Here is a 16324-nt window from a genome sequence, read left to right on the forward strand (position 1 = left end):
ATTATTCTGTGATGAACAATTGGGCATTGGAGATTATTGGTTTTGTTATTTGGAATTTATTCATGAAGTGGTTTTGGAGATGATTGGATTTCACAGGTGATCGCAGGATTCGTCATTTTATGTGACCGGTCAGACCGGGCTCTGGTAGCCGGTCAGACCGGCGTGTATTGCGCGGTCAGATCGGCGTAGCCCGCGGTCTGACCGGCCGTACTGTGTCAGTTTCGGTTTTGGGTTGTTTACTTGGATATTCATGATTATTTCATAATTAAGGCTTCTAGATGGATACTATACGTATGTATTACTGTTGTTTGCTACTAATGAGTCAAGTTGGAGATTGCTTGGTCTCGGAATATGTTTTCTTTGTTTATTTCATGTGTAGGTGACTTGATGCCTCGGGAGAGTATTTGCGGTGATGGACCGAAAGTCGGCTTGGGGATAAGACGACGTCCGTGGTGGTCAGAAATCATGCGGGATACTTAGGCTAGAATTGATGCACGTGGTTGATGGAGGTATTGTGTGCGTATGGGATGCGGAGTCGAATTTGGAAGGAGTCCAAATTTGGTACGATTGGTTATGTAAAGTTTCTTTCTTGTACTAGTGGGTTTCCTAAGGTGTTTAGGACTCCTAGTATGAGTTTGGTTCGTGGTTTTAGGCTGCCTACCTCATGTATAAATACAGGGGGAGCGTGAGGCTTCCCGGTATCGCTTTTCAGAGCAATTGAGTTGAGTTTTGAGTTAGGGTTTCGAGTTTAGTAGAAATTTTGTAAGGAGTGCTGTTGGTGCACTTTGTAAACAAAGAGAGAATCAATAAAGTTGTCATCCACTTTAAGAGTTCTTCGATTTGTGTTTCACCGAGTTTCGGCGGTCCAACCGGCGATATACCGGCGGTCCGACTGGCGGCAAGCGGCGGTCAGACCGCCGGCGGCGACAGTGAGCGGTAGCTGATCTCGACGGTCAGACCGATCGATCTACATCGGTCAGACCGACGTTCATCAGGCAGTCAGACCGGCGCATACACTTCGGTCAGACCGCGATCCATCGAATTCAAGGGTAACTTTTATTTCCGCTAAAAGTTTTCGGTTTTTGGGTATACCAACCATTCACCTCCCTCTGGTTGGCTTAGTTCTTGTGATTCGATCCTACAAGTGATATCAGAGCCTTGTTTTCTTCTTTGGATTTTTATCAATCTAGAGTTTTTGCCATGGTTACTCCCGCTAGGTTTTCAACTAAGCCTCATGTTTTCAATGGAACGGATTTTTCTCATTGATGCAATCTTACATTATGGCTGAAGATTATGATATTTGGAGAAAAGTTTCTCATCCTTATGTTATTCTTGAAGAGATTAATACTGCTGCTTTAAAAACTGAGTTTGAACAAAATTGCAAAGCTCACAATATTCTTTTGAGTGGAATTTCTCGTTCGGATTATGATCGTGTTGCTCATCTTCGAACTGCTCATGAAATTTGGAGTGCTTTGAGTAATTTTCATCAAGGAACAAATAATATTAAAGAACTTCGTCGTGATCTTTTCAAAAAGGAATATATTAAATTTGAGATGAAACCTGGAGAAGTTTTGGATGACTATCTTTCTCGGTTTAATAAAATTTTGATTGATCTTAGATCTGTTGATTCTTCTTATGATACTAATTATCCACAATCTGAGATTTCTCGTCACTTTTTGAATGGTCTTGACATGTCTATTTGGGAGATGAAAGTTACATCTATTCAGGAGTCTGTTAACATATCTACTTTGACTTTGGATTCGCTTTACACTAAATTGAAAACACATGAGATGAATGTTCTTTCTCGAAAAGTTGATTCTAAGTCGAGTGCTTTGGTTTCTTCTTCTTCTTCTTCTTTGGATGTTGATGCTTCTTCATCTAAGCTTTCTTTTCTTGCTGTTTTTAATGCCACATCCGATGATCAACTTGAACAAATCGAGGAGGAGGATTTGGCTTTGGTTGCTAACAGAATTGCTCGAGCTATGAATAATGCCAGGAACGGGAAAAGAGGTGGTCCAAATCGTTGCTTTGAATGCGGTTCAATTGATCATCTTCGTTCGCATTGTCCTAAGCTTGGGAGAGGCAAAAGAGAAGACAAAGATGGTAATAAGACCAAGAACAACAAGCCGAAGGGTTCATACCAAGGGAGGAAGATGGAGAATCTTAGGAAGGCTTTTCAACAAGTTTGCGCCGCCTTCGAGCCACTAAGTGATGTAGATGGTGAAAGTAGAGATGATGATAAGGGAAAGAACATCTCCGATGTTTGCTTCATGGCGTGTGGTGAATCTGACACAGAGTATGAAGATAATGAGGCTTTGGTGGCAAGGAAGGAGAACGTGTGGATCGTGGATTCCGGTTGTTCACGGCACATGACCGGTGATAAAAATTGGTTTTCCTCCCTCAAGAAGGCATCTAAGACTGAATCTATTATCTTTGGTGATGCTTCTACAAGTGTCGTTCTCGCTACAAGTTTGGTTAAGGTAAATGAAAATTTTGAATTGAAGAATGTAGCTTTGGTTGAGGACTTAAAGTACAATTTGCTTTCGGTTTCACAAATTGTTGATGAAAATTTTGAGGTTCACTTTAAGAAAACTGGAAGTAAAGTTTTTGATTCTTGTGGTGATTCTGTGTTGAATATTTCTCGCTATGGAAGAATGTTTAAAGCTGATTTTAAAAATCCTGTTTCACCTGTGATAACATGTTTGGTTGCTAAGTTTGATAAAGATGTGATGTTTTGGCATCGTAGACTTGGACATGTTGGTTTTGATCATTTCACTAGGTTAAGTGGTTTGGATCTTGTTTGTGGTTTGCCTAAACTTAAGAAAGATCTTGATTTGGTTTGTACACCGTGTCGTCATGCTAAGATGGTTGCTTCTTCACATGCTCCTATTGTTTCTGTGATGACGGATGCACCGGGACAGCTATTACATATGGACACTGTTGGTCCAGCTAGAGTGCAATCTGTTGGAGGAAAGTGGTATGTGTTGGTTATTGTTGATGATTTTTCTCGATATTCTTGGGTTTTCTTTATAGCAACTAAGGACGAAGTTTTTCAACACTTTCGTGGTTTGTTTCTTCGATTGGAGCTTGAATTTTCTGGTTCTTTGAAAAGAATTCGAAGTGATAATGGTGGAGAGTTTAAAAAAGCTTCATTTGAACAATTTTGCAATGAAAGAGGTCTTGAACATGAATTTTTTTCTCCTCGTGTTCTCAACAAAACGGTGTTGTTGAAAGGAAAAATGGTGTTTTGGTTGAGATGGCTAGAACGATGTTGGATGAATATAAAACTCCTAGAAAATTTTGGGCTAAGGCGATTAACACTGTATGTTATATTTCAAATCGGGTTTTCTTGAGGTCAAAACTTGGTAAAACTTCTTATGAACTTCGATTTGGACATCAACCTAAAGTTTCACATTTCGTGTTTTTGGTTGCAAGTGCTTTGTCTTGAAATCTGAAAATTTGGATAAGTTTGAGGCACGTTCTACCGATGGATTGTTTCTTGGTTGCCCCGCACACACTCGTGGTTATCGTATATTTATTTTGGAGACTAACAAAATTGTGGAGACTTGCGAAGTTTCTTTTGATGAGGCTAGTCCAGGTACTAGACCCGATATTGCAGGTACACTGTCACAGGTTCAGGGGGAGGATGGTCGTATTTTTGAAGACGAGAGAGACAACAACAACGACGATGAGGTCGGCTCGGCCGGTCAGACCGCCGGCACACCTCCGATCAGACCGGCACAGGAGGTGCGGTCAGACCGGCCAGGGTCGTCGGCTGAGGGTTCTGTTGATGCTGTTCGAGATGGTCCTCCAGAGATTACTACTTCCACCAGTACTGATACAGAACGTGGATCAACTTCAGAAGTCGCTGCTCCTTTGCACATTCAACGACGACATCCGCCGGAACAAATTATTGGTAATATAGGTGAGCGGACTACAAGGTCTAAGGTAACGACTCATGATGTTTGTGCAAATTCTGCATTTGTTACTTCTTTTGAACCCAAAGATGTGTCACATGCATTAACTAATGAATCGTGGATTAACGCCATGCATGAAGAACTTGAAAATTTTGAGAGAAACAAAGTTTGGACTTTAGTTGAACCACCTTCTAGACATAATATTATTGGAACCAAGTGGATTTTCAAAAATAAACAAAATGAGGATGGTTTAATTGTGAGAAATAAAGCTAGACTTGTTGCTCAAGGTTTTACTCAAGTTGAGGGTTTGGATTTTGATGAAACTTTTGCTCATGTTGCTAGAATTGAAGCAATTAGACTTTTGTTGGCTTTTGCTGCTTCAAAAGGTTTTAAATTGTATCAAATGGATGTGAAAAGTGCTTTTCTAAATGGTTTTATATAGGAGAAAGTTTATGTCAAACAACCACCAGGTTTTGAAAATCCTGATTTTCCCAACCATGTTTTTAAATTGTCTAAAGCTTTGTATGGTTTGAAACAAGTTCCTATGGCATGGTATGATAGGCTTAAGAACTTTTTGGTTGCAAAAGGTTTTACAATGGGAAAGGTTGACAAAACGCTTTTTGTTCTTAAGCTTGATGATAATCAACTTTTTGTTCAGATTTATGTGGATGATATCATCTTTGGTTGTTCGACTCACGCTTTGGTTGTAGATTTTGCTAAGACTATGCGCAAGGAATTTGAGATGAGCATGATGGGTGAGTTATCGTACTTTTTGGGATTGCAAATTAAGCAAACACCTCAAGGTACTTTTGTGCATCAAACGAAGTATACGAAGGATCTTTTGAGACGGTTCAAGATGGAGAATTGCAAGCCAATTTCAACACCAATTGGTTCTACAGCTGTGTTGGATCCTGATGAAGATGGTGAAGCTGTTGATGAAAAGGAATATAGAAGTATGATTGGATCTTTGTTGTATCTAACTGCTTCTAGGCCAGACATACAATTTGTTGTGTGTTTGTGTGCACGTTTTCAAGCTTCTCCTCGTGTTTCACATCGTCAAGCGATCAAGCGAATAATAAGGTATTTGAATTATACACTTGAGTTTGGAATTTGGTATTATACTTCATCTTCTATATGCTTAAGTGGATATTCCGATGCTGATTTTGGAGGTTGTAGAATTGATATGAAAAGTACTAGTGGAACATGTCATTTTCTTGGTACATCATTGATTGCATGGTCTTCTAGGAAACAATCTAGTGTTGCTCAATCAACTGCTGAATCTGAATATGTTGCTGCTGCTAGTTGTTGTTCACAGATTCTTTGCTTTTATCTACTTTGAAAGATTATGGTCTTACTTTCGAGAAAGTACCTCTCTTTTGTGATAATACTAGTGCTATTAACATTGCTAAGAATCATGTTCAACACTCACGCACAAAGCACATTAGTATTCGTTTTCACTTTTTAAGGGATCATGTTGAGAAGGGAGATGTTGAATTGCAGTTTTTGGACACAAAGTTGCAAATTGCTGATATTTTCACTAAACCTTTGGATTCTAATCGCTTTGCTTTTCTTCGTGGTGAATTGGGCATAATTCATCCTTTTGGCATGATTTGAGGGGGAGTTTGTACCTCATGGTTTTATCGAGCAATAATATGACAATGAGAAAAATTGATAAAAGAGAGCTTTGTTTATGCATATGGTATTTTCTTGTGCATGCTAGCAATACTTTGAAGGTTTATTTGTCTCTAGCACAGCTTGTATGTATTCTAGTCTTTTCATGAGATTTAGATTTTGCTTTTAAGTGAGATGATGCATGACACTTAAATTCTATACTTGAATTAAGCAAATATGCAATGTTGATGCTAGCATGTGGTTTGATTTGTAAATGCTCTATATATATGCTTTATTGAATTGTTATTCCTCAAATAGCTTTAATTGCTCATTGTGAAAAAGAGAATAAAAAATATAAGAAAATAAATACTGAATCCTTGGAAACAGTCTTGACGACAAGGACGTATTCGATATGAGCAAAATAATGGGTGCCGAATTACTAGAAACAGTCTTGACGACAGGGACGTACCCGGAATAAAAGAGAAAAATATGAGCAAAAAGGCTCTAGAAAAAGAAAAGTTATAAAAAATTTTCTTGGTTATTTTGTGCTAAAGTTTATTTGAGAAAGAGTGATAAATGCAATAGGTATATGTGTTTAGTGTTTATTTTTCAACCTATATGCTTGTTAAGATGTTGCTTTATAAATCGTATGAAATCATGAATTTTGATTGTTGATTCAAGCTTAATTGTAAAATCTTTGGTTCATGGTTATACTTTAATACATGCTTGTTATATTATAGATGGGTTTATCTTCTTTTTATTGCAACACGTGACTTGATATGCTATATGTATGCTAAGCTTTTTATACATTAATGAACATAATTCCTATGCTTGATGAAATCATTATCAAAAGGAGGAGAAGCAATGTGAAAATTTTTGGATTTTTGTAGAAGCAAGGTGAACTTTTTGAGTGTTGTTGAGAAGAGCATGTTTTTGATTCAATTGGGAATTTCTTTCTTTTAAAAAGGGGGAGAAGTTTTCTTTTGGATTTTTCGAGCACGATGTGTACATTTGTACAAAATGTGCTTTTTACCACTTTTGTTTTTATTTTTCCAAACACCAAAACATTTTTAATAGATTTGCCAATGTGTTCATCAAGGGGGAGATTGTAAAATCAAAGGTGTTTTTATTATTATTCTGTGATGAACAATTGGGCGTTGGAGATTATTGGTTTTGTTATTTGGAATTTATTCACGAAGTGGTTTTGGAGATGATTGGATTTCACAGGTGATCGCATGATTCGTCATTTTATGTGACCGGTCAGACCGCGCTCTGGTAGCTGGTCAGACCGGCGTGTATTGCTCGGTCAGACCGGCGTAGCCCGCGGTCTGACCGGCCGACACTGTGTCGGTTTCGGTTTCGGTTTCGGATTGTTTATTTGGATATTCGTGATTATTTCATAATTATGGCTTCTAGATGGATACTATACGTATGTAATACTGTTGTTTGCTACTAATGAGTCAAGTTGGAGATAGCTTGGTCTCGGAATATGGTTTCTTTGTTTATTTCATGTGTAGGTGACTTGATGCCTCGGGAGAGTATTTGTGGTGATAGACCGGGAGTCGGCTTGGGGATAAGACGACGTCCGTGGTGGTCAGAGATCATGCGGGATACTTAGGCTAGAGTTGATGCACGTTGTTGATGGAGATTCTATATGGCATACGATGGAGGTATTGTGTGCGTATGGGATGCGGAGTCGAATTTGGAAGGAGTCCAAATTTGGTACGATTGGTTATGTAAACTTTCTTTCTTGTACTAGTGAGTTTACTAAGTTGTTTAGGACTCCTAATATAAGTTTGGTTCGTGGCTTTAGGCTGCCTACCTCATGTATAAATAGAGGAGGAGCGTGAGGCTTCCCGGTATCGCTTTTTAGAGCAATTGAGTTGAGTTTTGAGTTAGGGTTTCGAGTTTAGTCGAAATTTTGTAAGAAGTGATGTTGGTGCACTTTGTAAACACAGAGAGAATCAATAAAGTTGTCATCCACTTTAAGAGTTCTTCGATTTGTGTTTCACCGAGTTTCGGCGGTCCAACCGGCGATATACCGGCAGTCCGACCGGCGGCAAGCGGCGGTCAGACCGGCGGTAGTACGGCGGTCAAACCGGCGGCGGTGACAACGAGCGGCAGCTGATCTCGACGGTCAGACCGATCGATCTACATCGGTCAGACCGACGTTCATCAGGCGGTCAGACCGGCGCATACACTTCGGTCAGACCGCGATCCGTCGAATTCGAGGGTAACTTTTATTTCCGCTAAAAGTTTTCGGTTTTTGGGTATACCAACCATTCACCCCCCTCTGGTTGGCTTAGTTTTTGTGATTCGATCCTACACTTGTGTCACATCACATGGAGTCGTAGATTCTGATATATTGGGTAAATACCACACCACTATATAGTATCACAACAGGTGTTCTGTTCTCTATTTCTCTTGCAGCGTGAGGATAGTGTAGATAGGTGATTGGATTGTATGATTGGTTTATTACAAGTTATTTCCACGGTTCTATGACTTCATCTACCTCTTAACCAAGCAAACACAAAACACAAAGATATCACAGAACCCAGTGAGACAAACTAGAACAGCCCAACACAAAAGTTCAGTTCAGTTCACAAAACGGTGCAAACAAGTTCAAAGGTGTCCTCCACTCTACACTCCACAGCAGCAGCGCGTGAAACCTGCCGAAGTGCCGATTTCCACTACAGCCTACATGCCGTGTGAGGCAAATGACTCTCCATTGCACGAGAGACCGAGAGAGGAAAGCCCACAACTACGAAACAAACTAGAACTAAAAAGCTAGCAAAATTTGTACAAGTCCACGACGCCAACCCTGCTGTGCTGGTCACGGTTAGGTTCAATTCAGCAGGAGTCCGAGAGGAGCCAGCTCGCGAACGACTCGAGCTCGTCCGAGCTGCAGCCCATCGAGCCGTTTGGCTCGCCCGCGTCTTGGACAAGGCCGCCCCTCTGGGCCGGATCGCCCCACAGGTCGGCCGCGAAGCCGTCCCAGTCCATGTCGAGCAGGTCGTCCGCCTGGGCCGCGACGTCCAGCGGCTCGAGCCCCGGTATCCCGGGGCCGTCGGGCGCCACACCGCCGCACAGAAGGGCCTCCATCTCGGCGAACTCGCTCTCAGCCTCCCAGAGGCCCATCTCCATCGGGTCCAGCGACGTCGGCCCAGTGGCTGTCTCCTCGCTGCACGGCCCGTCCGGCGTGCCGCCGCCGCCGCCGCTGCTGCCGTTGTTGGGCTGGCTGCTCGGCTCCTCCGGGTCGACCACCACGCTGCCGCTCCGCGCCTCGTCGCTCTGCGCGCGCCGCGGGCTCGACTCCGGCAACGGCGTGTCGGCGGCGGCGGTCTCCTTGGGCGGGTCGTCCTCCGCGCGCTTCTTGTCGCCCTTCCGCGACTGCCCGGCGGTCCGGCCGCCGCGGCGCTTCCCGGCGGCCTGGAGCTTGGTCACGTCGATGGTCACGGCGGCCTCGCTGGGGGCGGTGTACGTTCTCCGGTACGTGTGGATCTGCCTGCTCAGGTGCGAGTTCCAGTAGTTCTTGATCTCGTTGTCCGTCCTCCCCGGGAGGTGGCTCGCGATCAGGGACCACCTGTGCAAGCAGGCAGACAAACCAGATTTTTCACGGTTAGCTGTTTCGATCTAAGTATCACGCGATCCATGATCATTCATCACAGCAAATAGGAGTAGGAACACTAGTATTCGCATTTACTGCACGTCTACACGTGACGGCGATGCCATTGCTACTAGGCTCTTCGTAATAAAGTTTGTGTGGGGATACTGTTGGTAGTGGCGCGCCGCTTAACTGCGCAGCGACCCGTACATGGACACCAGGACGGGCGATACGCCGTGGGGCGACCTGGTTCGTATGATTGCGGAGCGCGGAAAGCAACGGAAAGTTCAGTAGAGAAATTAAGCGAGGCCCGCAGGCAGGCAGGTGCAAAGGCCGGCCCGGGGGACCTCACGGGCTGGCCGGTTTCGTTCGCTCTCGGCTCTCCCAACAAAATCTGCATTTCTGATTTGTCAAGTTAAAAGTCATGAGGTCTACGTGGGACCCGCAATTAATCCTGGAGGGGCCCACGGACAGCGGCAGGTGAGCCAGATGTACATGATTAGCCAATTAAAAAGGGGGCGCCATTAGCGCGATGATGATCTGCGTGAGAGGGACATGCCCCCTTTAAAGAGGAAGGAGAAATATACACTTGGAAAAAAAAAAGCGCGTCCAAAGTGCAAAAACCTCGCGAGGGTAGCGTGACATGGCTGCCGAGACGGGTCATGTGTCAGCAGTTAAGCCTGACGGCCCAGCGATCGTTTTCCTGCCATTTATGTGTACCCTTGACAGATCAACCGGGGCTAATTAATCTTAGCCATGGCTCCGATAGCTAGCTTTTTGATGCTACACGTACGTACGCCCTGTCCGCGGAAGTACGCATGCACGGCACATACGCATTGCATCTCTGCGTTCGTTTTAGCCACAACGTGACATGGCCGAGGTAGACGCCAACAACATGCACACTCCCCACCCATGCCGCGAGTCCGGCCCTCAAAAAACAAACGGAAAATTGATTATACTAGCAACCGCATGCACAGTATGTGCAGCAAATAAATGCTCGGATCAACTACTCATGTACGTGTTGGTATATATTCTATTAGAAACTTAACATATGTTTACAGTAGTATAGTACAGCTCCTGTACGCGAGCGGCAGGCAACGGCCGCATGCTCGTCGTAAGCCACGCGAAGCACGCGCATGCACAACAATATTTGTCCCACAAACGGCCGGCCGTGTGTGCGCAACGAGACGTGGAAGGCCCAGGCCATATACATATATAGTCCCAAAACTCTTATGCATGGCTTTACCGTACGTGTGTGTTTTGTTGGAAGCAGTAGTCACGTGCGCCCAAACACACGTACTCCCTTCGTTTCACAACGTAAGACTTTTTAGTATTGTCCACATACATATAAATGTTAATAAATCTAAACACATACATATGTCTATATTCATTAACATATAAATGAATGTGAGCAATATTAGAAAGTCTTACACTATGAAACAGAGGAAGTACTAGTTACTACATACTCCCTCCGTCCCAAAAAAAAAAGGCAAACCGTGGGTTTCCGTGCTAACGTTTGACTGTCCGTCTTATATGAAAATTTTTTATAATTAGTATTTTTATTGTTGTTAGATGACAAAACATAATTAATACTTTATGCGTGACTTATCTTTTTAATTTTTTTTATAATTTTTTTAAATAAGACAGACGGTCAAACGTTGACATGGAAACTCACGGTTTGATTTTTTTTTTTTGACGGAGGGAGTAAATTAAAGGGCCGGTTAGCTCGCTAGCTAGCTAGGGCGTGTCTCGTCATGAGGGGGAAACGTACACTTGTCACAATACGTAGTACTACAGTACATGTGAGTTTGGATTATCGATTGCATTTGTCGTACGTTGGATCCCTCCACCCCCCGCACCGACGCTCGCGGCAGACTTGTTCAGATCAACTTGCGGACATGTGTGGAATCGTCTACCGTTAATGAGCAGTTAATGCGTTACACATAAAGTACTTCCCCACTTGCAAAAAAACAAATCCTAAAGATTAATCTGGACATAGTTCGTTTGTCAAGTCATGAGAAACTCCTGTATTGTTTTCTTTATTCAGTACTGTACAGCAATAAGCTAGCTTACCTGCAGGAACTAGCTACTAGCTCGCTCCGAATGACGTGACAAAATCAAGACGGTAGCTAGTTTACTATTCACAATATAAGACTTTCTAGCATTATCCACATACATATAGATGTTAATAAATTTAGACATACATATGTGTATGTTTAGATTCATTAATATCTAAATGAATATAGACAATGTTAGAAAGTCTTATACTGTGAAACGGAGGAAGTAGTATATATGTTCTTAAGAAAGGATAACTTATCACTAGTTCACTATTAGATGTACGCGCGACTTCTACGGATAGCAGTACTTCGATCTTTTATCACGGGAAAGCATCCAAACCAAGGATTTTCCTCGTGCTTCATCTCCTTTTGATAGAAGAAAAATAAAGCGGACAATCTGGTCATGGGAATTATATTATGGGAGTAGAGAATAGAGGAGACTACTACTGGGGTCTGTGTGGGGGCATATATATAATGCAATCCTATAGTTGTATGATCTGATGCACAGCCATTTAGCTAAGAATCTTTAGAAGGTAGGGTCGATTTGGATTTAACTTGTCCTACATGCACTTGCGATTGGGTTGGTCCCAAATAATAGTGAACTCTTATAGCAAGTTGCAAATTGATACATGTATAAAATAGGTCATTTTCTAACATATACTTAGTTATTACTACTTGCTGGCGAAAACACCATTATTTGAACAACTCATGTCACATAACTATGGGCCTATTTAGTTCCAAAGTTTTTTTTCAAACTTCTAACTTTCCATCACATCAAATCTTTCATACACACAGAATTTTTCTATCATATCGTACCAATTTCAACCAAACTTTCAAACTTCAGTGTGAACTAAACACAGCCTATAGACGTACAAAGTAGTACTGTAGAAAGGACAGGTCCTTAAGCTTCTTGTAAGTGTCATGGTATAATATTTTCTCAAAAATTAGTGAAGTTAATTTGAAAATCATATAGTGAAAACTTAATTATCTTGCTTTCACTACTAATATTTAAAGAGGCTACTACAACACAAATAATACTTAGGGTATATCAAACTGGTGCAAATATAAATAAGCCATGAAAATATTTTTGGACCAACTGTATATCGTTTTACGAAAGAACTCGTAATTAATTACTAGTAAACTCTACAAGACGACCACACTACTTAGGGTTAAGCGTGGAATGTGTGTAACACTCGACGTGTTGCTATCCTGCCTAGCTACTACTCGTAGAAATTAACTGCATGCATAAACTGTAGACGCGCCAGGCTCTTCCGCCACATGCTTGGGTGACACATGTGACAGTGACCAAATTGATTAATTAATTGACCGGCAAAAACTGTGTGCACTTTCATGGCGTATAAACACGTAAGCCAAGGCATGCATTGCAGGTACCAGTATAAAAATACCTGAGACTACCTCGAAGTTAAAGACTTGTTTGGTATAGCTTCAACTTTTAAATTTAACTATAGGAGTTGGGTCTGGAGTGTAAGTGTGGAGCTGCCTAAACCCAGCTCTACAACTCTAGTTCATTTTATGAGAGAGCTCCACCCAGCTCTACTCCCATTTTTGATGGAGCTGAAACTATTTAGCTGAGCTCCAGCTCCAGGAGGGGTGGAGCTGGAGCTGGAGTTGTGCCAAACAGACCCTAAAAGAGATTCGGGACCATGCACGCGTGCATATGCAGCTGGAGTATGTATATTTTTCCAGTGTCTTTTACTACTACTACTGGTGTCTACTGTATACAACTGCTCTGCACACAGGGGCTCAGTAGAGTAGCCAACACATGCACACTACTGAATACTGTTACTGTATGTGCCTATATGTGGTGACAGTAATGTCTCAACTCTCAACCGAAGGACTGACGGATACAGAACCCTTAAAGTGTTCATATAGGAGTAAAATAAGGATAGTTAATTAACGACAAAGCTTTTATAGGCTTGTCAAATGCGATGTCTTCGTTGGAAGTTATTGTTAAAACTAGCTACCGCGCGGTCTCATGTCTCTAGAGGGCACACGTACGTGACAACAAAAATAGTAGCCCGTCGTACGCTTGAGTTTGCACTATTAGTGTAACGTACAGCTAGCCTATGCTGTCAGTGGAACCCATTTCTTTTAATTACGTTGAAAGTACGTGGGAGTGATTGCTGTAGGAGTATAGTGCGTGTGTACTATGATCAGTGTAGGAATAGTACATCGCCTTTACTTGATCTCGGTCGGACGCTTCTCAGGCACTCCACACTGATATTGGCATGCCGCTGCAGAACAGGTCGGAGAGGATCGAGAGAAACAAAGGGAAAAGAAAAGCAGAGAAGGAAAGGAAGGAGAGGGATGGATCGATCAGTGTACCTGTTCCCGAGGGTAGCGTGGAGCTTGATGATGACGTCCTCTTCCTGATTGGAGATGTTCCCCCGCTTCACGCCGGCTCTCAGGTAGTTGATCCACCGCAGCCTGCAGCTCTTTCCGCACCGCAACAGCCCTGCATATGTCCGGACGGCACGACACGATGAATCAAACCAACGCGTCAAGTGACAGTCGGAGCTTGTTAGTAGCTATGGCTATAGTACTAGTTCTCCTATAGCTGGGAAGCAAGAGTGCGCTTTTTTTTATTATTTTTGCTAGATTTAGAGCTTTAATTAGCAAGCTGTTTAATCAACCGCACACTTTGTGATGACCAGCAGCAGGGAATGAATAAAGGACGATATACTGTAATAAAGATCGATACGCAGTGCAGATCATGTGTGTGAAGAAATTAGCTAGTTCCGGACTTCCGGCGGTGGCGGGCGGGCGTAGAGCACGCACCTGCATTCTTGGGCAGCGAGCGCCAGGATCCCTCGCCGTGCTTGGCAATGTAGCCGGCGAGCTTCTCGTCCTCCTCCGTCGTCCACCTCCCGCGCTTCAGCCCAACCTTCTCGCAGCACGGCGCCCTCCCCATCCCTCTCGATATCTATACCCTCGTTCTCGCTCTCGCGCGCGCGCGCGGCGGCGGGCCCGAGTGGACGACGGCGTATACGTGCCTAGCTAGCTAGCTGCGTTGGCCACTCAGCTCACTCGATCGATCAGCTCCCAGCCGGCGCGTTCGAAGTGCGCCCTGTAGTGTCCGGCTACGCATGCACTGGCTAGCTCCTCGCGCACGCGTGCCTATGTACGTGCGTCCAAGCGCGCAGTCGTTGGCTAGTAGTACTCCAGTATGGAGAGGCTGCGCCCACGCCCACGACGGCCTGCACGGCGCCGTAATATAGGAGGAGGAGGAGGAGGACGGGCTGGCTGGCTGGCTAGCTAAGTAGCACGGGCGGCGTGGTGTACGTGTAGCTAGCGAGCGAGCGAGCTAGCTAGGGAGGGGAGTGTGGACTTGCGGTTAGAGACGGGGGCACGTGAGCGCACGGGGGTATGTGTGGCTGGGCGCCGTGGCGCGAGGCCTCGCCACCGTCCCCTTCACGGCCTTGCGAGCGACCACGTTGTCGGCGGTGGACGACGGCTCGATCGTTCATTTACTGCGCTGCTATATATGCTACGACCCTCTGATTAACTGGGCCACGGCGCGGAGCACTATAATTAAACTACTCGTACTGGTTTAGAGCGAGTACAATAGCAGACTATTAGCCAGCTATAAACATATTTTAAGGAAAATATGATACACAATGAGAGAGAAGAGCAGCGGACTACAGATCTGCAGCCAGCTGCAGCACGGACTCCAAGACACACTGTGTGTATGACAAGTGGGACCATATATTAATAGTATAGTAAGCAACTATTATATGAATTAGCTATTAGAATTGGCTATGGATGAATTGGAGCTAACAGTGGGTTGTACTATTAGACTTGCTCTTATCGATCGAGAGCATAGGTAAGAGCAAGTTTAATAGTATAGCCCACTACTAGCTCCAAATCATCTATAGTCAATGTAATAGTTAATTCATACAATAGTTGCTTACTATACTATTAATATCTGGTCCCACCTATCATATACACATTACGTCTTGGAGTCCGTGCTGTAGCTGGCTACAGATCTGTAGCTCACTGCTCTTCTCTCTTTCTTTATCTCTTTAAAATATATTTATAGTTATCTTATAACCTACTATTGTATCTGCTCTAAAGCATGCTGTGTCGTGTATCAACAGATAACCACAAGTTCTCATGCCTTATGGTTCTAATTCTTTACATATAAAAAGTACTAGAGCTAGATCATTAGTTCATCATTACAGTAGAATGGTTGTCACATACTATATAGCTAGCAGGAGCTATAACAGACTTGATTATTGAACTAGGATAGCGTACTGTGTATAGATATACCGTGCTTCCTTGCCTCCGGAGTGGGCACGCTGAGTGTGGTGGTGGACTTGTCGTCCAATAGTATTTCTTCCGTTTTAAAACATAAGTGGATTGTAGTATCTAGATTGGACCACCTTTTATTATCTATATAAGTTTTACTTTCGATCACTATTTATCTAACTTTTTTAAAAAAAACTTTTGACCAATTATTTTTACCTTTCTCGTACTTAATTTAGACCATCCTAGTGGTTTTTCTAACCACATCCAACACTTTTTTCATTAACAATGTGGGCTGCACGTAAATAAGGGAGATCGTCAACACGAGGGCACGAATGTAACTGGGACTATTGATCTACTTGCAAAGAGAGTGGGTGGTCTAAAATACAAAAAGGGTAAAAATACACATTGCCCCACACTTATATGGAATATTCTCCCTCCTATTGTTTTCTTCTACAAATATATCAGCCATCATTTTTTTCCTCTTATTGTCCAAAATGAATATAGAGAATATTGGATCCTCGCGAAAATTAACCTCTGCAATATAATCTGCTATGATTTCCATCAAAATCCCCTTTTCGAAACCTCCGTAATAATTTTTTTGATGATGGAAAACCCTCAGCAATATAATCCGCACGTATAATCCACTTCGTGGAAACCTCTACAATATAACATGCCGGCTCCTCTAGTGACTCCCTTTCTAAGGATTGGACCCTCTTCCGTTGCTAGTACTAGTTACGGCAGGGCTGAACATACGAAATTGTACGCGCAGAGAGTTTACCATTTAATTTGACATGGACCGGCCGTCCGGACGAAAGCGCTACAATAAATTACTCAATGTTCTTGAGGCACGTAGCAAACTACTAGCT

At 43.1% G+C, this 16324-nt stretch overlaps 1 protein-coding gene across 1 annotated transcript; it reads right to left on the bottom strand.

Annotated features, from left to right (window-relative positions):
* Positions 1-8248: 8248 nt before the first annotated feature.
* On the bottom strand, positions 8249-14381 carry LOC127765199 (transcription factor Y1-like). The gene is made up of 3 exons (XM_052290045.1): positions 13989-14381; positions 13536-13665; positions 8249-9111 (listed from the first exon to the last, which is right to left on the bottom strand). Exons 1-3 carry the CDS (start codon positions 14119-14121, stop codon positions 8379-8381), a joined length of 996 nt encoding a protein of 331 aa, XP_052146005.1. The 5' UTR covers positions 14122-14381; the 3' UTR covers positions 8249-8378.
* Between the last annotated feature and the right edge of the window lie 1943 nt (positions 14382-16324).

The sequence above is a fragment of the Oryza glaberrima genome, chromosome 3, assembly GCF_000147395.1.
Source record: "Oryza glaberrima chromosome 3, OglaRS2, whole genome shotgun sequence".
In the NCBI taxonomy this organism is placed as follows: Eukaryota; Viridiplantae; Streptophyta; class Magnoliopsida; order Poales; family Poaceae; genus Oryza; species Oryza glaberrima.